At 38.4% G+C, this 26,021-nt stretch overlaps 1 protein-coding gene across 3 annotated transcripts in view; it reads right to left on the reverse strand.

Annotated features, from left to right (window-relative positions):
- EML5 (echinoderm microtubule associated protein like 5) overlaps nt 1-26,021 on the reverse strand; it is a 197,032-nt gene that overhangs the window by 7,784 nt on the left and 163,227 nt on the right. For 2 of the 3 annotated variants that reach the window (XM_025391287.1, XM_025391286.1), the window contains 10 exons: nt 24,796-24,874; nt 23,251-23,380; nt 18,897-18,995; nt 14,626-14,646; nt 7,773-7,946; nt 6,960-7,168; nt 5,082-5,239; nt 2,710-2,824; nt 1,224-1,412; nt 866-1,038 (listed from right to left, as the gene is read on the reverse strand). In XM_025391287.1, the coding sequence (XP_025247072.1) occupies nt 866-1,038; nt 1,224-1,412; nt 2,710-2,824; nt 5,082-5,239; nt 6,960-7,168; nt 7,773-7,946; nt 14,626-14,646; nt 18,897-18,995; nt 23,251-23,380; nt 24,796-24,874 (1,347 nt within the window). The remainder of the gene's footprint in view (nt 1-865; nt 1,039-1,223; nt 1,413-2,709; nt 2,825-5,081; nt 5,240-6,959; nt 7,169-7,772; nt 7,947-14,625; nt 14,647-18,896; nt 18,996-23,250; nt 23,381-24,795; nt 24,875-26,021) is intronic. The other variant, XM_025391288.1, reaches the window with a different exon arrangement.

A 26,021-nucleotide genomic window follows, 5' to 3' on the forward strand; every position in this document is an offset into this window, starting at 1 on the left:
GGCAATCTGCCTGCCTCGGCCTCCCAAAGTGCTGGGATTACAGGCGTGAGCCACCACGCCCAACCTGAAGAACTTATTTAAAAGACAAAGTGATGTGCTATTTGCCTAGCAATCCCTGGAGTCATATGAGACAATTCAGTCTCTTGAAATGGCCCATGAGTCTTATTGAGGTACCACAGGGACATGTAAAAGCTAAGGGAAGCCACTGTTACTGTTTTATATATTGAAGTTCTGAGGAAGGTTTCATTTGTAAAAGGATTTTACTGATGAAAAGTGTACAAGATTTTGACAGACCTAGATTCAATAATCTTATCTACTGATCACATAGAAGTACTCAGTAAATGGTAGCCACTGTTGAAAAATGCTTAAGCACTGAAAATCAAAGGTTTAAGAAACATTTAAATTAATCTGGATTCTGGAACGTTTAATCAATAGGTATTGATTAAATTAATGAACTACATATTCCCAAACTGAGGTTATTAAGAGAAGATATGTTTGGAATCACAACTTTAGTTTTCCAGGGTGACAACTTTTGAAGGGCAGATGGCTCTCTTGTGTTACAGTGGGAGATACCTCTTGGCAGAATGAACTTAATGGACATGGCTGAGTGTTAACATGAATTCATCAAACATTACCTACTAGTACTTGCTATTATAAGGCACCGTGGTTGGTGGCCAGTGGGTTTATAATTTAGCAGGAAGAATTAAGTAAGTATACAAACAGCCATATTTTAGCATACAATTTATAATGTGGGAAATGCTACAGGCCCTGGGGACCTCTTTTTGAAGGCATGGCTAAGGAAAACTCTTCAAATGGAAGTTGAATCAAGTACATACTAGCAACTCTATTCCATGTGTTCACTAACCTGATATCATGGATTGCACATCTCCTGTCTCTCTTCTTTCCCCATATTTTTAGAGAACTCACTAGTAAAATGATAAATTCTCCATTTTTCATTCCAATAGCCACCATGTCCCCTTCAGGGCTATAACACACAGTACGAGCAGCATGCCCCAAATTCACTTTGTTTAACATCTTCTGCATTAAAAAAAAAAAAAAAAAAGAGTCATAGGAAACAACATTAAGTACTTCTAAATTAAACCCGTTGCCCTCAAAAATTCTCAACTTAATTCTGAGATAGTTCTTTAAGCACTAGCAATTTAGAACTTCCAACTTTCCTTTTCAGAAATTGTAACCTCTTTTAAAAAATTATCCGTACTTACTTTATCAGCAATATCCCAAAGTCTCACCGTCCCATCTTCTGCAGCAGAAAGGAAAAAATCCCTGGAAGGATGGGTTGCTAGTCCCCAGATTGGCCCATCCACATGACCGTTAACTAAAATATTACAAGCTGCATTTTTCTCTCCAACTTCGATTATTTCAGCATTCCTTGTCCCAACAAGGATCTTGCCCTGAAACACAAGTAGGACCAATACATTGAATGTAATACAACAGCTGCTCTTCTTCATAATATAAAAATGACTCTATTGACCTGCTTTCCAAGAACTTTTTGCTTTGAGCTAATCTAGTAGCAAGGCAGTCGTTAGCTCATGCAAATTTTTCTATGACTACAGGCACACATCTATCTGTAAGCACACTGGGCTGGATTACCTATTAGAGTCCATGCTACAGAACAGAACTTTTCTGTGGCAGTACACCTGGATTCTTCAATAATCAAAAGTTTTTATTTGATAATCTTAGGATCTCCAAACAGGGTAAGTGCAGTTGGATATAGGAAAAAAGTACTAGAATTTATTTTTTAGTTAAAAAGTGAAAGCTTAATTACTATTTAATAAGCAGACGGAAGATAATATCCGTATGATTTATAAATACACAATAAGTACAAACACGCTTAAAAATTTCCATAGGAATTGTAGTTTTGAAGTTTTATTTTGAAATGGACACAGAATTGTTCATATTTATGGGGCGTATGGTAATGCGCATAACCATCACCTCAGACATTTATCATTTCTTTGTGATGGACACTTTCAAAATCCTCTCTTGTAAGTATCTGAAAATACATAAATGCGTGATTCTTAACTACAGTCATCCTACAGTACTACAGAATACTAAAAGGTACTGCTCCTATCTGGCTGTGTAAAACTGTATCCTTTAACCAGTCCTTCCCTATCCCCCTCTTCCTCCCCCTTCTCCGCCTCCAGTAACCACTATTCTACTCTCCACCTCTGTGGGATCAACGTTTTTAGTTTCTGCATAGGAGTGAGAACATGTATTTTTCTGTGCCTGGCTTGTTTCACTTCACGTCAATGAGTCCTCCAGTCCCATCCATGTTGCCACCAAGAATGACAGAATTTCATTATTTTTTATGGCTGAATAGTTTTCCATTGTTTATTACATATTTTATCTAGGGAATGTATGTTTTTTAAGAAAATGGAGACAGCTGTCCTAATATAAATGAATCAACTGGCAAGGGTTTTCAATTCTGTTTACTAGAGTTGTTGAATTGGCGGATTCTAGAAAATATTGGAGTTTTACATACAGTATTTAAACAGAATAGCTTCCTAGCTTATGCACCACACTGGTCCTAACTTTGGCAAAGAAAGCAGCAAAGACAGAGTAATGCTGGCAAGCAAATCCATCTTTATGCATTATTAAGTATTGTTCATTAAGCTGCAAAGGGTGAGAGAATCACAGTAATAACCACTTTCTATTTTCTGCTGCACTGTATCAGCTCACGGAACATCTTACTTTGCCTCTGCACACAGAACGAACACAATCTGTGGCTTGTCCTGTCTCAAGCCTGAAGGCACGGCACCGCCTCAGTTCCTGATCCCACAGTTTAACCGCTCCTCCTTCTTTTGACCTAAGTAAATAACCAAGCCAGAGTAAGTGTTTATTATTGGCTACTATAATTTTTATTATAAACAAATACTAAGTTATAAGCAGAATCCTTTAAAAAAAAAAAAGGCCCTGATATTTATAATTTACTTCTAATATTCTTCTAAACTTTCTATGGCAATTTGAGGATCTACTATATCTCAGTCAAAATAAACATTCAGTTTCAGTGAATTTTGAGAAATACTTTTTTTTCTGACATGAGCATAATTTTATTTAGCCTCTACCATACATTATCCTCTCTCATAATACTTTTTCTTTCCTTTTTTTTTAAGATGGAGTCTCGCTCTGTCTCCTAGGCTGGAGTGCAGTGGGACGATCTCAGCTCATTGCAACCTCTGCCTCCTGGGTTCAAGCAATTCTTCTATCTCAGCCTCCCAAGTAGCTGGGATTATAGGCGTGCACCACCCCACTCAGCTAATTTCTGTATTTTTAGTAGAGCTGGGGTTTCACCATGTTGGCCAGGCTGGTCTTGAACTCCTTGACCTCAGGTGATCCACCCGCCTCGGCCTCCCAAAGTGCTGGGATTCCAGGCGTGAGCCACTGTGCCTGGCCTCATAATACTTCTTGATTAGGAAGATGTAAAAAACAATTTTATTAAAAGGAAACAATTTAAAAAATTAAAAAACAGTTTTATTAATGGAAATGTAAGGCAAAAATAATAGAATTACAAATGCTGTGCTACAGAGTTATTATTTTTTTTTGAGACAGAGTCTTGCTCTGTCACCCATCCTAGAGTGCAGTGGTGTGATCTCGGCTCGCTGCAACCTGTGCCTCCCAGGTTCAAGTGATTCTTCTCCCTCAGCCTCCCGAGTAGCTGGGATTACAGGCGTGCACCACCACTCCCGGCTAATTTTTGCATTTTTAGTAGAGACAGGGTTTCACCATATTGGCCAGGCTGGTCCCAAACTCGACCTCGTGATCCGCCCGCCTCGGCCCCCCAAACTGTTGGGATTACAGGCGTGAGCCACTGCACCCGGCCCAGACTTTATTTTTGAAGGCCAAAACAGAAGCATATTCATTCCCTACAAGGTATTAAAATATCTCACTGGAACAGTTTAGCAGGCTTCTAGTGAGCGGGGGTGTGCAGGAGTAAATGACGTGGAAAATACAAGTGTTGGAGGACGAAATAGAGCCCATTTATGGATTTTCTCCTGGAAGGACTGAAAAATGTATTCCTTCATTTTCTGCTAGATGAGCTGCTTGTTTTAAAGCATGCCTATGTGCATTCTTCCTTTATGTGAGAGGCATAAATTCTGCACTTGTGTTTAACATATGTGGGTTCTTTCAATCCTGTATTGAAATGTACTTCTTAGTCACCTATATGTCACATTTATTTTGGTTTTTGTTTTTCAAACGGGGTCTCACTCTGTCACCCAGGCTGGAGTGCAGTGGCACCATCACAGCTCACTAAAGTCTCAACCTCCCCAGGCTCAAGTGATCCTCCCACTTCAGCCTCCTGAGTAGCTAGGACTACAGGCGTGCACCACCACACCCAGCTAATTATTGTGTTTTTTATAGAGATGGGGTTTCACCATGTTGCCCAGACTGGTCTCAAACACCTGGGTTCAAGCGATCCGCCTGCCTCAGCCTCCCAAAGTGCTAAGATTACAGGTGTGAGCCACTGTGCCTGGCCTACATGTCATGTTTCAACATGCATATGACTATGTTGGTGACAAATCAAACCATAAGTATCTGCTTACTGTTGGGAGATTTGAAAATCACTCAGAAAAGACCTCTTCTCAAATTTTGAGGTCTTGTATACAGTTTAGGTTTGCCTCAAGCAAAAGGAAACAAGGCAGTTCTCTCTAGTTCCCTCATCCTTTTCTAAAGCAACAATGTGCATTCTACTCCTTATAATCCATTCTGAACAAAAAAGAGAGCAGGCAAAACACAACCCTGGCTCCAGATCCCCCCATGGGCCTCCTACTCAGCAGATATGTACACAGGCATACAGACAGTACGAAAAGTACCTCAACTTGTAGGACAACTACCTATCCCCACCTCAGAAAAAGTATCACCCCAACATGAAAAACATTGGAAGTGAATTAATATCAGAAATGAGACTCAACAGAAGGCACATAAAAGGTAATAAAGGAGAAGCATATGAGGAGGAAGGTCAGAGAGGACACTCTGTGTAGCCTAGAAACAACTAGAATAATTAACTGCAAACCTCAGGTAGGTCACAAATGCATAAACATTCTGTGAAAAGAAAGAGGACTCACGGCCTTTCCTTTCCCCCAGTCACGATAAGTCCATCTCGCAGGGTGGTGTACATGGCAAACACAGGCCCGTTGTGAGCTCTCGCCACGATTCTACACAATATGTGATCTTTCCACACACAGACATCACCACTGATGGTACCTGTAAACGTCAAGTTATTCTGAAAAGGAGTGGGGGAGGGGGAGACAAACTCATCAAAAGTTCAAATAGAGTTCAAACAGATAATTTTCTATGTATGTGCAATGCTGTCTCACCCTTGATACAAAAGAGCATGCATCGTGTAGTGCCAGCAGCAGCGCTGAATTCAAGAGTCAGGAAACCTGAACTGGAGGCTTAGCTTTGTCAGGACCTTCTCCTTTCCAAGTCTGTTGCTTATTAGCTAGAATAACCCTGGACAATTCTTCCCTTCCAATTCTAACATACTGTAATTCTAGAGTTTATTTTTTATTTTTTTGAGACAGAGTTTCGCTCTTCGTTGCCCAGGCTGGAGTGCGATGGCGCGATCTCAGCTCACCACAACCTCTGCCTCCCAGGTTCAAGCGATTCTCTTGTCTCAGCATCCCGAGTAGCTGGGATTACAGGCACCTGCCACCATGCCTGGCTGATTTTTTTATTTTTAGTAGAGACGGGGTTTCACCCTGTGGGCCAGGCCGGTCTTGAACTCCTGACCTCAGGTGATCTGCCTGCCTCGGCCTCCCTAAATGCTAAGATTACAGCCGTGAGCCACTGTGCCCAGCCTGAGCCACGGTGCCTGGCCTGGTCTTATATTAAGAATACCCAAAATGTTCAACTGAAATTTGACATAGCACAAACATTTCAATGGTCTTTTTCTCAAAAATGTTTAAGTGTATTTAAATATTCTATAATTATAACTTTTCCTGTAACTATTGCATACCCACATAAACATTTTAATTACAAAATCCACTTAGTTTTTTGATGCACCAAATACAGCCTAGCCAATGCAGGATATTAAAGGAAAGAGACGTGGATTGGAAGCCACAGGTCCAGATGAGATGGAATAAAGTGAGGGGAGAGCAGGGCTCCTGAACACACTTCTATCAGGGCCAGGAACTGTGCTATTTCCTTCTGTCTCACTACCTCCTTCTTCCCTCGAAGTAGAGACACTGGCCCAGAGCACTTCCAGCTGTATGATAAGCAGTGTGTTAAATGATAAAAAGCAAAGGAAATCCTAAACGCTAGTACCACCTTCAGTCATTTGAAAATCATGTTTCTTGATTTACCTTTCTTTTACTCTGACAAATTTTTAGGACTATGAAGAACTACTAGGAAGACAGAAATTTTAGGATATTTAGGGTGACAATTACAAGATTAAGGAAGGCTTCTGAGTATAACAGTAGTCCAAGGAATCAAATGTTCATCATAATCCTTATCATGGTGGCTCACACCTGTAAACCCAGCACTTTGGGAGGTCAAGGTGGGAGGATCACTTGAGCTTAGGAGCTTGAGACCAGCCTAGGCAACATAGTGAAACCCTGTCTCTACTAAAAATGAAAAAAAAATTAGCCAGGCATGGTGGTTCCTGCCCTGTAGTCCCAGCTACTAAGGAGGCGGATTACTTGAATCTGGGAGATGGAGGCTACAGTGAGCTATAATCGCACCACTGCACCACAGCCCAGGCGACAGAGTGAGATATTGTGTCAAAAAAAAAAAAAAAATCCTTTTTCCCCTCTCATTAACATTCTTTTTTACTCCCTAATTTCTGAAAGAACTAGATTTTTGAAAGATGAAATACATGCTTGACCAGGGCATGTAATGATTAGCAGATCACAGTATCATATCAACATTAATGTGGCTGAAGATCTAAGGCAAGAAAATGTAAAGTAGTCAAAGTCACACTACATGCATTTTAAGAGACATACTGCACCAAATGCAATAGCGAGCATGGTCTGCATCCGGGCATCTTCCAGTGTGCTCAGAAGCCCTTTTTTGCTAAGAAGAGCCCTTCCTGCCAGGGTCCAGAACTTCACATGTTTTACTCCCACTGAGACAAACTGGGTATCTGAATCTGGTCGGAATTCTGCCACAAAAATACGTTGATTGTGACCAGCTCTGCTGGCAATTTTGGCACCTGACAAGATACAACAAAATTATCTAGGTTATTACAAGAACCAAGCTAATCAACAGCATCGAACAAATATGTAAAATACATGGTTCAAATAACAAAGGCTTAGAAAAGAGGCCAATGGCCCCTGCTCTACTACCTAGCAATACATGATTTAGAATTATTTGTGTATCGAGTCCTTTTCACTTATCTTCATTCCATTAACTTTTCTTTATACAACTTAAACATTTTGTCTAAAGTGTGGTAGGTAATATTATCCTGCTGATCTGCCATTATCATTAGAAATATACATAATTTTCACTGATAAGAATCTCTAAAACTAATCAAATCATTAATAATAAACATAGTTTCTTGTTGAAGAAAATAGCAGCGAATCATTTGTAATACTAATAATGGTTTCATTAATTTATCTGGTTTTGTGAGGTTACAGTTCCACTGGGCTTTTAAAGTGAAATATACCTGCAGTACCACTAACTGTGTACCATATATTGTGTAGGCCTACAATGAGTAATTATTTCAACCACCAACTTTAAGGCAAATATTAAATACAGAATTCCTACTACCCTTGTATTCTTGTTTTTTAAAAATCAAACACACAAAAGAATCCTACCTTCCTGCCATCTCCAAATGGTAATAGTATGTTCTGGGTCTAGTCCCACAGAAAGCAATAGTTTGCCCGTAGCACTGAAGCTGACTGAACATACTCCCTTTGAATGGTAGCATCTTAGGATAGATAAAGTCTGCTTGTTCATTGCGTCCCAGATGTGAATAGAAGGAGCTGCAGCTAAATAAAGATAATATCAAAAGTTGTAATCTACCTGTTTAAATGTTTCTGTTTCTAAAGCTGATGCATATTCATCTCTGAAACATGGATAAATATGTACCAAATAAAAACTGTACTAAACAAAGAACAGCTCAAAACTAAGACTGAACTTAAAAAAGGAAAAGGAGTTTTGGGGGTGGGGAGGAAAGAAAAGGAAAAAATATAGAACACTTCTTCTGGCTATATTCCAAATTACATTTTTGGAAAAACAGCATTTAGACAAGCAAATCAGGCAATCTCAACTTTAAACAATTCAAAACAAATGCATGTTTTATGTATACTTTTAATCTTTATACAATTACATGGAGAACTATACAAATATTACACAATAAATATTAAACACCAAGTATACATTCAGTACTGATGTTACCTGAAAGAGAAATGAAAAGCAGACACAAATTGAGAAAGGCAGTAGATAGGAAACCACCTGAATAGATCTCAAAAGAAATTTTCAACCATAAACAGATAGACATCTGGTAAAAAGCTAAGTTCATATCACTTTATAAGACATGTACTTAAAAAACAGGATTTCATGAGAAAGATAAAACTGCTCATCTTTAAAAAATGTGGTTATTATTATTAATCTTGTGTAGCTTGTTTCTGCTGCTTAAAAAAATTATCCCAGTTCTCCATATTTTCTAAAGTTAAAAAATTATAGTTTTATATTTTCTTTTTTATGAACTGCACCCTATAAAAATGAATAGGGATAGGTCAATTCAGCAGTTAATTCAATCTCAGAACGTAAGTACTTTTAATGAAGCAATAAAAATACTAAAGTGTATTTGCTTCAAATTATAAATGTTATGTTTTAAAAACAGAGAAACATTAAATAAGCTGCCTTAAATCATTCAATGCAGAAATAAATGTCACTCTCTAAAGAAAATATTCTGATAAATTTAGATTATATTTTATGCCATCTGCTATTTGTAGTACACAATGATAAATTAAATCTAACAGTTCTTCAAAGCAGTTAAAATATATTAAACCAGAGACTTACGAGTATCATTAAGTAGAAATTGTTCAAAGATTTATGCAACTGTAAAATATCAAAACTACATGGAAAATACATAAAAGTTTATCATATAATAAAATAGGTTATGTTTGTAAAATGTATGACAATAATGCAAGTATTGAACTAAAATTAAAATATTCTTCATTCATTAAAAGTCAAAGTACCCCAAGGCACAGGTAAATTTAACCTCCATAAAGAATGTTAGGTGGCTTAAATTTAAAATGTAACTATATACCAGATCACTCTATAAATTTTGCCAGTGATAAATATTATATAAATATTGTTATATGTTTACAAAATGTACCTCTAGGCAATTCACGTTATATTTGCCAAATTGTGATGAGGTAGACAGTAGATTTTCAAGAAATATCACTAATTTTTGCCTCCAAATTTAATATGCCACAAGTTTAAAAGTTTCATTTATCTAAATTTAAACAGCAAGTAATCTTAAATTCTATTACTGAGCTTCTCATTTTTATAAAAAATTAAAGGAGATGGCAAGAAGGTGAAACCAGAATTTATGTTTTAAAACCTATAAGTATGTAAGGTATGGAATTGCCACACACTTAGACTGCTCTAAACTTACATCAGTAACAGTATTTAAAACTAAAATTACTGCAAATTTTCAGGACCTCTCGAAGTTACTAAAGATGAAACTATGTTCATTAAGTATATTGTATTTTCTCCTATCATTTGGAAATGGTCATTCCTGATGCTTGGGTAACACATATACAATTCTTACTCCTCCTGTTCCAGGAGGCCATGAGGTATTAAGTACCTATCATGGCAGGCATGTCATTGGGGACATCGCATATTTTCTAACGCTTACCTTCTAGGTAGGTACGTTTTTTCCTGAACTCAGCCTCAGAGAGGATAACTGACTTGCCCTAATACAACTCCGAGCTGGGAGAGGCAGCACAGGTATGCTGTTCTCAAGATCCAGGTTCCATTCTTGCTCTTTTCCCCATATCTAGCTCCCTCCAGAAAATCAATCCCAGTAACTTTTCACTAACGTTTTTGACTCTTAGTTTCCTGTATAGAGATGCCGTAAGTGTCTCTATAAATTGTTATTTGGGTCTTACAAGAATCAAAGTTTTAAAGGATATTTTTTATCCCCGAGTTTGCCTTTGATGCAGTATAATAAAAACTGTTTTTTTTTTGAGATGGAGTTTCACTCTTGTTGCCCAGGCTGGAGTGCAATGGCATGATCTTGGCTCACTGCAACCTCTGTCTCCCAGTTCAAGCGATTCTCCTGCCTTAGCCTCCTGAGTAGCTGGGATTACAGGCACTCCCCCACCACACCTGGCTAATTTTGTATTTTTAGAAGAGACGGGGTATCTCCATGTTGGTCAGGCTGGTCTCGAACTCCCGACCTCAGGTGATCTGCCTGCCTTGGCCTCTCAAAGTGCTAGGATTACAGGCATGAGCCACCATGCCTGGCCTAATAAAAACTGTATTTTAAAAGAAAATTTTAACATGGGCCATTAGGTATGCCAATTGTATTTTGCCCTTTAGTCTCTGTAGTGAGTAACTCCTTACTGCATACTCAGCATCCATTACATCCTTTCTTCCTACCAAGGCTCCAATTTTATTCAGGAATCTACTCTCTCCTAGAGTGCAACTGATTCAGGGGAAACAAACTGCATGTTCAACTAATAAAGTCTGAGCCCACTGTAACAATACTGCCTCCACTCCCAACCCAGACCTCAGTGATTAGTTTAATAACCCAGATTTAAACCAATCAGCACATGGTATTCCCCTAGTATCTTCTCAGGTTTGCTTTGTGTCCTCACACAGTCAGGTTAAAATGTAAAATGACTCAGTCAGGCTAAAAGCAAGGATTTTTAGGTCATAGTTCTGAAAAGGATTTTCTTCCTTCTTTCCCACTGGATAACAGCAAGGAAGCACGTAACTCCAATTGCTACTACAGTCATTTTCACGACCACAAATGCAACCAGCCTTGTGGGTGAAGCCAACACTGTGGAGAGCAGAGCAGAAGAGATGGAAAGTCCCTGGGTTCTAGATGACATTGTGAAGCTCCTGAAGCAGCACACTCTGGAGGCTACCCTCCCTCTTATTCTTGTGTGCTAAGGAATTTCCTTATCCTCTGCTGTAAAATGCAGACACCCACTGAAGTTATTTGATGGGCAACTGCCTGTCACTACAAATACTAAGCAAGACCAGAGAGTGAGTTTTCTCTACTTAATTGCCTTAAGGATCAAAAATACCAAATTCTAAGGTGCAGTTTTAGGAGGGCTGAAATTACTTTGTCAGAGACAAAAGATATTCCCATAGTGTCCACTGAAAACATATCTAATGTGTTCAATGGTAACTTTTCTTTTTTCTTTTTGAGACAAGGTCTCACTGTCACCCAGGCTGGAGTGCCATGATGCGATCATGACACACTGCAGCCTCGAATTCCTGGGCTCAATTGATCTACCTACCTCAGCCTCCTGAGTTGCTGGATCTACAGTCACATGCCACCACACCCATCTAAGTTTTGTATATTTTTGTAGAGATGGGGTTTCCCATGTTGCCCAGGCTGGTCTTAAACTCCTGAGTTCAAGCAATCGGCCCACTTCAGCCTCCCAAAGTGCTAGGACTGCTGGGCGTGGTGGCTCATGCCTGTAATCCCAGCACTTTGGGAGGCTGAGGCGGGTGGATAACTTGAGGTCAGGAGTTTGAGACCAGCCTAGAAAACATGGTGAAACCCCATCTCTACTAAAAATACAAAAAATTAGCTGGGCATGGTGGCAGTCGCCTGTAATCCCAGGTACTCGAGAGGCTGAGGCAGGAGAAATGCTTGAACCCGGGAAATGGAAGTTGCAGTGAGCCAAGATTGTGCCACTGCATTCCAGCCTGGGCAATAAGAGTGAAACTCCATCTCAAAAAAAGAAAAAACAAAACAGAAAAACCCAAAGTGCTATGATTAAAGGTGTGAGCTACTGTGCCCAGCTCATATCTCTTCTAATGTATTTATTCTCCTATATTCCAAAGTGACAATTTAAAAACTTTATCCTTGTTCCAACCCAATACCCATTCCCCACCTCCTCACTCTCAGTTGACGATACAGGGAAAATGGAAGTCATTAGACAGTACTTCCTTATTTTCTCATCCCCAAATCTACCAGTCTTCCCATATTTGTACAAGAAAGAATGTCGAATAAATTTCACTCCTTATATCTGTGGATAATTTCTTCCTGCCAAACTGATTTCTCTCAAAGTATTCCCCATCTCATTTAGCTCACTGTTCAAGCAAAAAGTTAACAACTGGCCTTGATTCTTCACTTTGTCATACCCCCATATCCAATTAATCAGAAAGGATTACTGGCTTTACTCCAGAATACACTCCATATTTGTCTCGTTCTCTCCACATTCATTCCTGCCACCCCGCTTAACTGTTTTTCGCTTGGACTACTATAACGGACCCCTAATTTTCCAGTTTTCTCTCTTCCCCCTCTACATTCTCAATAGTGTAGTGAGAGTGGTTTTCTCAAAGTATAAATTAGGTCACATCACTCCCTTGTTTAAAATTCTCCAGTGACAGACTCTGCACTTAGCATGAATCCAAACTCCTCTCCCTGAGCTACAACATCCTGCATGAGATTACCACTCTACCTCCCTATATTCATCTCAGAGGCCTTCCTCCAGTCACACTGACCTTCCAGTTTCTTGATCCAGCTTTATGGCTTACGCAGGAAAGATTTAATATAAGCAGGCCCAAGGTCACTGTCATCAGAAGGGCCTGCTTGCTGGGCTAGCTCTTGGCCAGTGTGTAAGAACGTTTGAAGTGTTCTCCATGTTGACAAAGCTCTTTTGTCCACCTGGGGCGCTGAACACTTGCTTTCTTCAGGGCGTCTGGTATTTTGGTAGTTGAGGCTGGTCTTTATCCCTGTGTGACCAGCCCCCAATAAAAACTCTGGACTCTGAGACTTCAGTAGGCTTGCCGAGGCAGAAACACCTCATGTGTGTTGCTGGATTTGACTGCTGGAGGAAGACGCAGGTTCTGTGGCACCCTGGCACAAGGGTGTTGGAGAGACATCGAAACCCTGTAACTAGATGCTCCAGATTCTACCTCATGTGTCTTTTCCCTTTTCTGTTCACTGTAATAAACTAAAGCCTTAAGTACCTCTGAGTCCTGTGATTTCTCCTAGTGAACAGCCAAATGTGTGGGAAGTCTTGCGACCCCTGAAACTGGTCTAAGCCTGCAGTCCCCAGATCATGCCTCAGCTATCCACTCCTGGCATAGCTGAATGTTACCACCTCTGAGAAAACAAATACTTTGTTTTATTGCCATCATCTCATTTATTGTTTTTATCACATTTATTGCCATCTCAACTCAAATCATCAAGGTTTTTTAATTTTTCTTTTTTTGTTTGTTTGTTTTTTGTAGAGACAGCATCTTGCTGTCTCGGCAACAGCCCAGGCTGGACTTGAACTGCTGGCCTCAAGCGGTCGGCCTCTCTCAGCCTCCCAAAGTGCTGGGATTACAGGTGTAAGCCACCATACTCAGCCTGTCATCTCATTTGATTACAATACAATCCATGCTTCACTGTGCCTTAAAAGTGTGATATTCAAAAACTATTTTTGTTTTTACCCTTGTTTTGACATGATGGAGATTTATTGGTTAAAAACCAAAATAAAATAACAAGAGATAACAGATAGTGCTCAAAATCAGTGAATTATAATTGTGTTACTGGAACCTGCAGGGTACCAAAAAGCAGTGCAAACAGATGAGTGTCATCTATAGCCTCTGTAGCTACTACACACCTCTGGCCATTGTAGCACAAAAGCTGCCACAGAACATATGTAACTTGATAAGCATGGTCATGTCAAATAAAACTTTTATTTAAAGTGCTTAAAACAGTGCTGAGCACATAAAATAGATTAAAATATATTAGCTCTTTTTAACCATTATTATTATTTTTTTAATTTCTTAAAAATTTTTTGTAGAGACAGGGTCTCACTATGTTGCCCAGGCTGGTCTTGAATTCCTGCGCTCAAGGGATCCTCAGACCTTGGCCTCCCAAAGTGCTGGGATCACAGGTGTGAGCTACCATGCTTGTCCAAAAAAACCATTACTGTTACCACAGGCTGAGTTCAGAATCATGACATTAAAATAATATATTCTTAATGAAAAAAATAATCCGCAAGTTCTTTATAGAGTAACAAGATACTTGATGATATGGTTTGGATTTATGTCCTTGCCCAAATCGCATGTTGAATAGTAACCCCCAGTGTTGGAGGAGGGGACTGGTGGGAGGTGATTGGATCATGGGGGTGGATTTCCCCCTTGCTGTTCTGTGATTGTGAGTTCTCATGAGATCTGCTTGTTTAAACGTGTAGCACTTCCCCTTTCTCTTCCTCCTGCTTCAGCCATATAGGACATACCTGCTTCCCCTTTGCCTTCCACCATGATTGTAAATTTCCTGAGGCCTCCCCAGCCATGCTTCCTGTACAGCCTGTGGAGCTGTGAGCCAATTAAACATATTTTCTTTGTAAATTACCCAGTTTCAGGTAGTTCTTTATAGCAATACAAGAACAGAGTAATATACTTGAACTTAAGTTTAATATGCACTATCATCACCAAACAATATAAATATAGCAGAAAATGTTTAGTTTTCCTTACCTGACATGTCTGCTGAATCACCTATAATGGAAAATAATTATCTATAAATAACATAAATCTGTAAAATCTGTAAAAAGCCAAATATCATATTAATTATAAACTATTAGATACAAAATTGGTTTTATTACTTTCGATTGAGTAAACTGTGAGAGAAGGCACTCATTTCAATTATACAAACTTATTAACATTCTATGTATGATCTTTCAATGTTCCTTTGGATAAAAATTTTGTTTTCTTTGCATTTAATGAGTTACATAAACTTTTAATTATAACAACTTTTAAAATGATACTGATATGATTTAAGATGATGTTACCCTCATTTTGGTTTATATTTTGGTACTGCTAATAATAGACTCTCTGGAGTTTTAATTACAGCAAAGGTTACTGTATAACTCAAGAAAGGAAAAAAGTTCTTTCTTTCAACTAAAGATTTTCCATATGCATCTTTTAATGCATCTTTAAATGCATCTGTCTCCAGGGAAGAATTAGATCTAAACCCTCTGAGCTGAGAGATATGATGGCAAAAGTTACTGTATAACTCAAGAAAGCAAAAAAGTTCTTTCTCTCAACTAAAGATTTTCCATATGAGTACAAGTCTGCCAAGAAAGAAAATGTGAAAGCCCATGCTCATTATATTTGTGGCAGAAATACCTAACAACCAAACTTTTCAAAGTAGCAGTCTTTAGAGCAAGAAAGAAAGTAAAAATATAGGAATCCACTGAAGACGGGTGATTATTTTTTGCTTTGGTAAAGCTTTATATCCACATGAAATAATGATTTAAAAAACATATTGATAACATAGGTCCATAGTGCCTTGACCTGGAACATGAGGAAAAACAATAAAGTACTTAACTCTGCTGAGCAGACCACACAGGAAATACCATTTTTAGTTAATATGTTCTATTAAAAACCAAATGGTGAGAGGGCTTGGAACTTTGCCACCTGAAGCCTGGTTGCAAGACTGGGAGTGTTTGGTTTGGAGAGACCAGGTTAACAGGGTCTGGGACAGAAGTACAAATGAAGGCTTAAATGTCATCGGCCTAAATATTTTACAGCTATCCATCAAGATAAAACTTACCAAATAAAATATATTCTAGCCTCTTACCTTGATGAGTACTCTCCTATAATGACCTGGAAGGCAGATACCAATTTAGAACTACTGTGAGTTTGGGCAGCATGAGACAACCAGACCCATTCTCTTCCATCCCACACCACAAACAGCCATGGAAGCTCATGTGTGCTGCTATGAACTGGATGTCTGTCTTCCCCCAAAATTCATATACTGAAACCCTAATCCCCAGTGTGATGGTATTAGGAGGTGGGAAGGTTATGAGGATGGAGCCCTCAAAGTGAGATTAGTTTTCTTATAAGAAGAGACAGCCATCTGCAAACCACAGAGAAGGCCCTCACCACAACCTGACCATGCTGGCACCCTGATTTTGGACTTCCAACCTCCAGAGCTGTGAAAAATAATATTTCTGTTGTTTAAGCTACAAACTCTGTGATATCTGTCATGGCAGCTCAAATTTCTTAAGATATGTGGTTATCCCAGCTACTACATTAAAACTCCATCCACCCCTACACAATGAACAGCTTGGCCACCCCTCAAGAGTACACACATTGGTTGTACAGTCTGCCACTGGGAGGACAGATGCAGAGAAAAGGCTCATGCAGGGCCATTAGTAGGTTCAGGACCATCTGGTAGAGAATTCTGGGATTTCATATACCCAAAGCATGGTCCAGTGGAGAAGTAGGCTCCCCCATGGAAAGCAATCCTCTTGCTCTCATGTACACCTTGTTCCATGGAATGTAGTTGCAGGGTGCCCAAAGGAGACATTCTAAAAGAGAAGAACTAGGCTGGGCACAGTGGCTCATGTCTGTAATGCCAGCACTTTGGGAAGCCAAGGCAGGTGGATAACAAGGTCAAGAGATCAAGATCATCCTGGCCAACACAGTGAAACCCCGTCTCTACTAAAAATACAAAAATTAGCCGGGCGTGGTGGCGGGCACCTGTAGTCCCAGCTACTCAGGAGGCTGAGGCAGGAGAATGCGTGAACCCAGAAGGTGGAGGTTGCAGTGAGCCGAGATTGCACCACTGCACTCCAGCCTGGGCAAAAGAATGAGACTCTGTCACAAACAAACAAACAAATAAAAGAGAAGAACTAGATAAGACTCAGGGAAAATATGCTAGCTGTGTCCAAAACTGGAAGATAATGTCATATGAATGTGATTAGATGTTCTAGATACCCCAAGAATGAGGGCCAAAGAGTAGCAATCACAGACAGATTTCTGTTCTATAATGAAGAACCATTTTATAACTAAGCTTCCCAGGGAAACGTTTACTTCTTTAGGTATTAAGTGGCAGCAGGGTTCAAGCACACTGTAACAGAGAGGATAAAATGATATACTTGGCCCTAAAATTCCAAGATTCTAGCCAAGAAAAAAGTTTGAATGTAACTGGCTAAAATAGTACAAAATCAAACATTTCAATTCCTCTATGATCTATATGATTTTTAACAGAAAGAACAATAAACATTGTAAATGCTGTTTTGTGCTTTGTGGGTACTAAACAAGCCTGACAGCAAAGTAACAAAACAATTCTCTTAATGTGTGAAGAGAAAAATAAAATCCTTCCTCATTCTTTAGTCTTCCCTTGAGTCTATCTTAATTAGTCACAGTAATTTTTGCTATCTATTTTCTGGAAGGGTACAAATGGTGTAAGGAATGGAGCTACATATATAATCTAAAATTTACTTCTGTACTCCCCAGAGTTTGACTTGGAAAGAAACAGGAGGGATATAATTAGTCATTTCATATTTCCTATAGTGTTGTCTTTCAAAATAAAGGAGGAAAAAGGGCCAAATTCCTAAAAGATTAATTTGTGACCATGACATTTCTTAACTGAGAGAGAAAACCACGGCACTAAAGTGATAAATAAGTTGCCTAACAGAGGGAGAGCAAAGGAAAGAAAAGGAGAAGTCAAGGTGGAAAATGAAAGAACCATACTTTCTAGAATTCTATTTGCAGAATACGAATTCCATTAATACAGGGATTTTGCCTTTTTGTAAGTTGCCCATGTCCCCAGCACCTAAAACAATACCTGGCACATGGCAGGTGTTCAGTAAATTTGTTGAGTAACTGAATTTATTCAATAAACATTAACTAAACAGTAACTATGTATCAAGAGGCATTGAGCTAGATATTTAGGTAATACTTCCTCAAGGAGATGGGCCTTGTTCCTTGTGCACAGTGAAAATAAGAATTCACTTTCCAAAAACTTAGCACAAACAGAAGCTAGACCTATGTATTTATATGCAAAGATTAGAATATTTTCTGTATAATGGGTAATGTTCCATTTACTTTTAAAAGTAGAAAACCGTACAGAAAGGAAAAACACAAAGGTCTATGTGGCATAGCTTCAGAACCAGGCAACTCAGACAACAAATTCCTGACTATCAACTTAGAACTTGCATGAAAAATGAAGATATTAAAAGTATAAGTTATCTTAGTCAAGAAGGAAAGGGACCTGGAAAGCTAGTTTAGCCATCAAGGTCCAATAAATTCCAACAAACACACTGGTTTCAATGAATTTTACAAACTTATTGAAGTGTATGAGATTTCTGCCATATTCATATTTAGTAATCACAGGTTGGCAGATATGTCCTAAATAGACCTGCCATCCTCTCATCAGTTTGACTGTGGAGTTATGGCCTTTAAGTTTTTCACAGAGGTAAAAGAACACAGGTATATTTCAAAACAGCTCAAAACAGTTGGTGAATTAGGTCAATGACAAAAGAAAAAGACAGAAGGGATTTACCAACAAAAAACAGACTTGGGTCCTCTCTTCTTTCTAGCCTAAACCTCTGCTGAAGCAGGGTTCTACCCCCATCCAGTCTAGTTATTTCTTAGCTTCCCTTGTTTACTACTTCCTCTTCAAACTCCTCTTTTCTGCTTTATATACTATTGAATTAAACCTTTTTGCTGACCAGAAATTCCTGCTAAAGGACTAAATCCAACTATTTCAACTACCATACAATAGTTTACTTTAAATTCTGGATTGTCAAGACCAACTCAGATAACCAGAGTGAGTGAGAGAAAGGTACCTGGAAGCTAATAATATGGTATAATTGGGTAGTGTTTTATGTATACATAGATTTTGAACAATCAATAAATAATCAATCAATAAATAAAATTATATTTTGATTTTTCCTTGAATTTATTTGAACAAAGCAAATGCTTTAAATTGTTTCTTTTAAAATATAGAAACATACCTACTTGGCCAGTTGCCACTATGTTGATAAATTTGGGGTGCTGGTTTACTGTGAGGCACAGAATATCATCATTATGTTCCTGATAAAAACTCTGAGAACCTACAAAAAAGAATTTGAGAATTAAGTTTGAAAATTTTAAGATATAACAGCCAAAAGCCCTTACCCAGAACAATAAACTACTCTTTAACTTATTTGCTTATTCAAAACATATTTTGAGTACTTACTATATATACAGCATCATAAGGATAGAAAAATGATTCAGAAAATCATTTAATAGGATACAGCCGTAAAAGGGATAAACAATATAGTACAAGGCTGAAGATTCCAAGTACAAGAGAGTTGGGATCAAAATGCTATGGGAATTCAGAGCAGAAAAGATTAATCTCATCATGGGAATATGGTAATCCTGGACTGACCCAGACAGATTTTACAAATGTAAAAGTCAGCGGGGAAGGGCCTTGTAGGCACAGGAACACTTTAAGCAGAGGCCTAAAGGCAGGAAAGTGTTATGTATCCATATAACAGGCTCATTTGGCTGAAGTGTAGGGTCATGAAGAAGAAAGATGAGTAACATGGTTGGAAAGGCAGTTTGGGACTAGAGTTAGGGAGGATTTTGAGTGTCAGCCCATGAATCTTCTGTTTTGGTTTCTTAGAGAAAAGGATTTGCCAGAGTCACACAGAAACCAGTAGTAATTTTCCATTGAATAATTTGGGCCATATTGAGTCATATTTTATATTTGTTCTGAAGTCAGTGGGGGAGGAACTGAAATCTCTTTTTTTTTTTTTTTCTTTTTTGAGACAGTCTCACTCTGTTGCCCAGGGTGGAGTGCAATGGCGTGATCTTGGCTCTCTGCAACCTCCACTTCTCCAGTTCAAGCAATTCTCATGCCTCAGCCTCTCACGTAGCTGGGATTATAGGTGTCTGCCATCGTGCACAGCTATATATTTTTTTGTATTTTTAGTAGATATGGGGTTTCACTGTGTTGGCCAGGCTGGTCTCAAACTCCTGGCCTCAAGTGATCCGCCCATCTCAGCCTCCCAAAATGCTGGGATTACGGATATGAGCCACCGTGCCCAGCAGGAACTGAAGTTTTTTGATCAAATGAGTATAATGTGATTCATCTGGTAGTAGTGACAGTGAAGAGACCTTGTAAGACTATGACAGTAGTCTGCGCAGAAGGGAATAAAGATAGATGTGTGCAAATAAAATGAAGAGGTAGAAAATGAGTTCAGAGCAGTAGGTTGGATCCAGAGGATAGAGAACCATGAATAATACTAGGCCCACAAAAAAGCAAAACAAAAATCAAAGTGGGGCACTTCAACAACCCACTGATAGTGTCAGACAGATCATCAAGGTAGAAAACTAACAAAGAAATTCTGGACTTGAATTAAATACCTGACCAACTGGACATAAAAGACAGAACACTCTGCCCATCAACCATAGAATATACATTCTTCTCATCTGCACATAAAACATACTCCAAGATTGACCACATGTTCAGCCATAAAGCAAGTCTCAATACATTTAAGAAAATTGAAATATCTGCCATACTCTCCTAACCACAGTGGAAAATAGAAATCAATACCAAGAAGATCTCCCAAAACCACAATTACATAAAAATTAAACAACTTGCTCCTGAATGACTTTTGGGTAAATAATGAAATTAAGGTAAAAAATTTTTTAAAAATCTTCAACGTAAATTAAAACAGAGACACAACATGCCAAAATCTTCGGTATGCAGCAAAAGCATGTTAAGTGTTAAGAGGAAAGCTTACAGTGCTAAATGTCTATCTCAAAACGTTAGAAAGATCTCAAATTAACAATCTAACATCACACCTGGAGGAAACAGAAATATAAGAACAAAGTAACCCCAAAGCTAGCAGAAGAAAATAAATAACGAAATCAGAGCAGAAATGAACAATACTGAGACCCAAACATCCATACAAAGAATCAACAAAATAAATCGTTTTTTTGAAAATATAAACAAGATCAATAGACCATTAGTTAGATTAACAAAACAAAGAAGATCCCAATAAACACAATCAAAAATGACAAAGATCACATTACAATCAATCCCACAAAAATACAAAAGGCCCTCAGAGATGATTATGAACACCTATAAATACACAATCTAGATCTAGAGGCTATGATATTAGTTGTGGGCTTCTAAAAAAAAAAGAATTAGAAAAATCTAGAGGAGATGGATAAATTCCTAAAAACACAAAACCTCCCAAGATTGAATCGGGAAGAAATTGAAAACCTACACAGACCAATAGTGAGTTCCAAAATGGAATGAGTAATAAAAAACCTATCAACCTATCAAAAAGCCCTGGACCAGGCCGGGTGTGGTGGCTCACACCTGTAATCCCAGCACTTTGGGAGGCCGAGGCGGGTGGATCACGAGGTCAGGAGATCGAGACCATCCTGGCTAACACGGTGAAACCCCATCTCTACTAAAAACTACAAATACAAAAAATTAGCCAGGTGTAGTGGCGGGCACCTGCAGTCCCAGCTACTCGGGAGGCTGAGGCAGGAGAATGGTGTGAACCTGGGAGGCGGAGCTTGCAGTGAGCCGAGATTGTGCCACTGCACTCCAGCCTGGGTGACACAGCAAGACTCCATCTCAAAAAAAAAAAAAAAAAAAAAAGCCCTGGACCAGATGGATTCAGAGCTGAATTCTCCCAGGCGTACAAAGAAAAGCTGGTGCCAATTCTACTGAAACTATTCCAAAAAATAGAGGAGTAGGCACTCCTCTCTAACTCATTCTGTGAAGCCAGTATCACCCTCATACCAAAACCTGCCAAAGACACAATGAAAAAAGAAAACTATAGGCCAATATGCTTGTAGAAAACTACAGACCATCATCCCTATGATGAACATAGATGTGAAAAGTCTCAACAAAATACTAGCAAACAAAATCCAGCAGGACATCAAAAAATTAATTCACCATGATCAAGCAGGCTTCATCATTCCTAGCATGCAAGGTTGGTTCAACATATGCAAATTAACAAATGTGATTTACCATATAAACAGAATTAAAAACAAAAACCATATGATTATCTCAACAGATATGGAAAATGTTTTCCATAAAATCCAGCATCTCTTTCATGTTAAAAACCTTCAACAAACTAGGAATTGAAGGAACACACCTCAAAATAATGAATCATTTATGGCAAATCCACTTCCTAGACTATGAACAATGTATCCTCAAACTGGTGAGAAACCAAATATAGTAAAAACTAAAGCAGGTGGCCTAGTCTCCATCTGCCCTCTCTCTAGACACCCCACCACTAGAAAGGTGATTAATTACAAATCAGAAAAGTAAAAATAAAATTATAAGTATAAACATGAGAGTTTACATATACAGTCCTTTCTTGTTTGTCTTATCTTACTCTTCCTCATTCTCTCTGAAGGACAGATACGTGATACCTCGATTAAGAAGGATTTTTCTCTCTAACCAGTATGTTTTAAATGGCCTAAATTATTAAATAGAAAATTGCCACTGATTTCTGTGTGATCTTGGTGAATCCTTTTCTTTATGAAACCAAAATAGAAAGATCATATTAATGGTTAATACCAACAAGGGGTGGTGGATTATAATTTACATTATCGATCTACTCTTTACCCATTCAGAATGAAGCTATCAGAGGAAAACAAGAATGAACTAGATAACCTTTATTTTTACTTCTAACTTTCAGACTTTTATGAAGTTTGCCATTAAATTGTAATAAAACAATTCAAAATTAAATACTTAATGTCACTATGATGCTAAGAGAACATTATTTGCTCTTGAATAATCCAACTGAATAATCCAATCAGTTAAATGAACATCAAGAAATAATTTTCTCACCTTCTTGGGTCAAACAAGGTATCATCATAGAGCCACAGATAAACAGCTTTCTTAAGTCTTTCTTCCTTGGCTTTCCAAGGCCTCAGTAAGAACACTCCCAGCCCCAGCAATCACTCACCCAACATGCTACATTCAATCACTATCAGAAACAACCATCCAAACCATTTATTCTCATCATGAGGTTATGGGGAAACAGAATTAAAGTTACCAATGGTTTCAGTATAAAACATGGTTTTAACATACAGTAAAACCTTTACTTCTAATAGACTTATGAGCACTCTGCATTATGAATTCCTTTTCTGCTGTATTATACTCTATTAAAACTGAAATTTGTTTACTTGAAATATTACTAGAAAGTTCTGAAATACGAAATATTTTTATTCTGGAGGGTTTCTCCTACATTTAAATTACTATTTATAGCTTTAACAAAGATTTTAAGCAGCTAGATCAAAATTTATAAGTTAAAAAAAGTGAAAGAGGGATGGAGAATCAGGATTTCCTACCTGTAGCAACATTGTGCAGAATTCCAATGGATGCAGTGTGATAAATTATATCATCACCATCATTTAAATAGTGAACATTATTCCTACAGTCTCTGCCTCGATAACCAAAAACGAGCTCCAACACAAGGTCCTATATTGATAATAATAAAACCATTATATTCTTCCTCATGTCCAAATGTTCACCATTGTTTTGTTGTATACATAATACTAGTGTCTGCAGTTAAAATGGAGTATGCATTTTTGATGTTTTACAAATTTCATATACAAAATTAAACTAGTCGTACTTCTTTATATAACCTGTTTTGGGCAGCTTAAACATACATTCTATACTTTTCTATATAAAGTTATGAAAAAGGAAAATGGAATCACAAGGTAGTCTGATCCCAAGAACTTTAGTTCTTAAGATTTCACATGTTAAACACTGAGGTACAGTTGGCCTTACACATTCAAGAATTCAACCAATTCCAGACAGAAAATATTGGGGAAAAAACAATAAAAAATAACATTTAAAACACAATATAGTATAACAAATATTTATAGAGCATTTACATTGTATTAGGTATTATAAGCAATCTACAGATGGTTTAAAGTATGCAGGAGGATGTGCAGAGGTTATATGCAAATTACTATGCCTTTTTATATAAGGCATTTGAGCACCTGTGGATTTTGGCATCCCCAAGGGGAAGCTATCCCCCAGGGACATAGAGGGACTGTACTTTTTGTGTCCAAAAGAAGACAATTTTATGTTCATTGTTAATCAAAATATCTGACCTACATACACGAGTCAGGATAAATTATGTACAAGTCACATCCTTTGAAGAATCCAAACAGTACCCTCATCATCGGTGGACAAAAACTAAGTATACTGTCTCGGACAATTCATGCTAAAGGTCTGGCAGATAATTCTGCAACTGAAAATGTACATTTCATTGACTTTGTAGGACTGGGTTGGGGAGGGAGCTACAGCAACCACCATCACACAGCTTTACACTTTGTTTATGTTTGATTTAGCAGAGTTTGGTTGTTTGCTGCTGATACTGGGATTATGAAATGCGTGGAGAGCCTTCCTTCTTCCTCAATTATTATGGAAGATTACTTTGGTTGGAAGCAGAGACAGAAGGAGAAATAGCCTTCATGAACCCTGTACAGTGAATATATGGCACAGGGTCAAAATTCCTATTTGGTATAAGTATTTAACTCTTTAATTTACAAATTCAAGCCACTAAGTTTTAGGTACTGTCAAGGTGTCTGTACTTCTATAAGCAAAAGATCATTCACATATATTGAGGTTTAGGAGTTCTCTGAGATACAGTTCAATTACGGTATTATTCACAGCAAAGCAAAAAGCAAAAGGAAGACTAATTTAAAAAATTAAGATAACCAGAGAATATCAATCCAAAACTCAGACTTACATAAGAATTAAATCAAACAAAAAAGAGCACTTAATACACTTACTTTCACGAAAACTAATGATAAGACTTGGGTGTTTTATAAAAAGGAACTCTGGATACATTTCAGTAACACTGGAGAGTGAATTTTCCTTACCTCTATAGGTCTCTTTTTCTTGCCTACATTGTTTGTCTGGAGTTTCTCTGGCTGTGGTGGGGCCCTGCTCACCGGAGGCCTGCAACAGAGAAGTGGGAAGGTGGAAAGGCATGCAGCACTCAGTGCCTTCACTGAGCCTCTCACACCGTCCCTCCCAGAGAGGTGTCTTGTCACACCTTCCCAAAGATGACCCATTCCGTGGTCCTCTAGACTGCCCTCTTCATCTTGAGAGCTTCTAAAGCAGGAAGTAGAAAGAAAATATTACAACTTTTATTCATTTTATATATATTTTTTGCAATGGAGTCTCACTCTGTCGCCCATGCTGGAGTGTAGTGCGCAATCTTGGCTCATTGCAACCTCTACTTCCTGGATTCAAGTGATTCTCCTGCCTCAGCCTCCCGAGTAGCTGGGATTACAGGTGTATGCCACCACACCCAGCTAATTTGTGTATTTTTTTTTAGTAGAGATGGGGTTTTACCATGTTGGCCAGGCTGGTCTCGAATCCCTGACCTCGGGTGATCGGCCCACCTCGGCCTCCCAAAGTTCTGGGATTACAGGATCAGGAGTGAGCCACCACACCCAGCCTCTTCTCTTCTTTCTTCTCTTCTTTCTTTCTTTTTTTTTTTAGACCAAGTTTCACTTTGTCACTCAGGCTGGAGTGCAGTGGCACGATCTCACCTCACTGCACCCTCCGCCTCCCGGGTTCAAGCAATTTTTGTGCCTCAGCCTCCCCAGTAACTGAAACAACAGGCGTGCACCACCACAACCCAGCTAATTTTTGTATTTTTAGTAGAGATGGGGTTTCACCATGTTGGTCACGCTGGTCTTGACTTCCTGGCCTCAAGTGATCCGCCTGCCTCAGCCTCCCAAAGTGCTGGGATTACAGGTGTAAGCCACTGTGCACAGCCTACTTTTAATTTCTTTGGTGTACGTATCATAATGTAAATAACATAATAGCACAAAAGTAGATTGCTTATAAACAATGTGAAAATGTTAATTTAACATACTCAAATATTTCTTGATGGGTGCATTAACAACAAAGCCTGGATTACTGCTCTAAAGTATCTAACAGAGTATCTTCACATGGCAAGTATTCAATACATCCTTCTTGAAAGTGAATTTTTGTAATATTTTTATGAACGTTCCACACTATTAGCAACATAAATCACATGTGAGTTCAAATTTGTACTCATCTGTTTCTTCATGCCCTTCACCTTCTCTACTTG

Source organism: Theropithecus gelada, chromosome 7b (assembly GCF_003255815.1).
Source record: "Theropithecus gelada isolate Dixy chromosome 7b, Tgel_1.0, whole genome shotgun sequence".
NCBI lineage: Eukaryota > Metazoa > Chordata > Mammalia > Primates > Cercopithecidae > Theropithecus > Theropithecus gelada.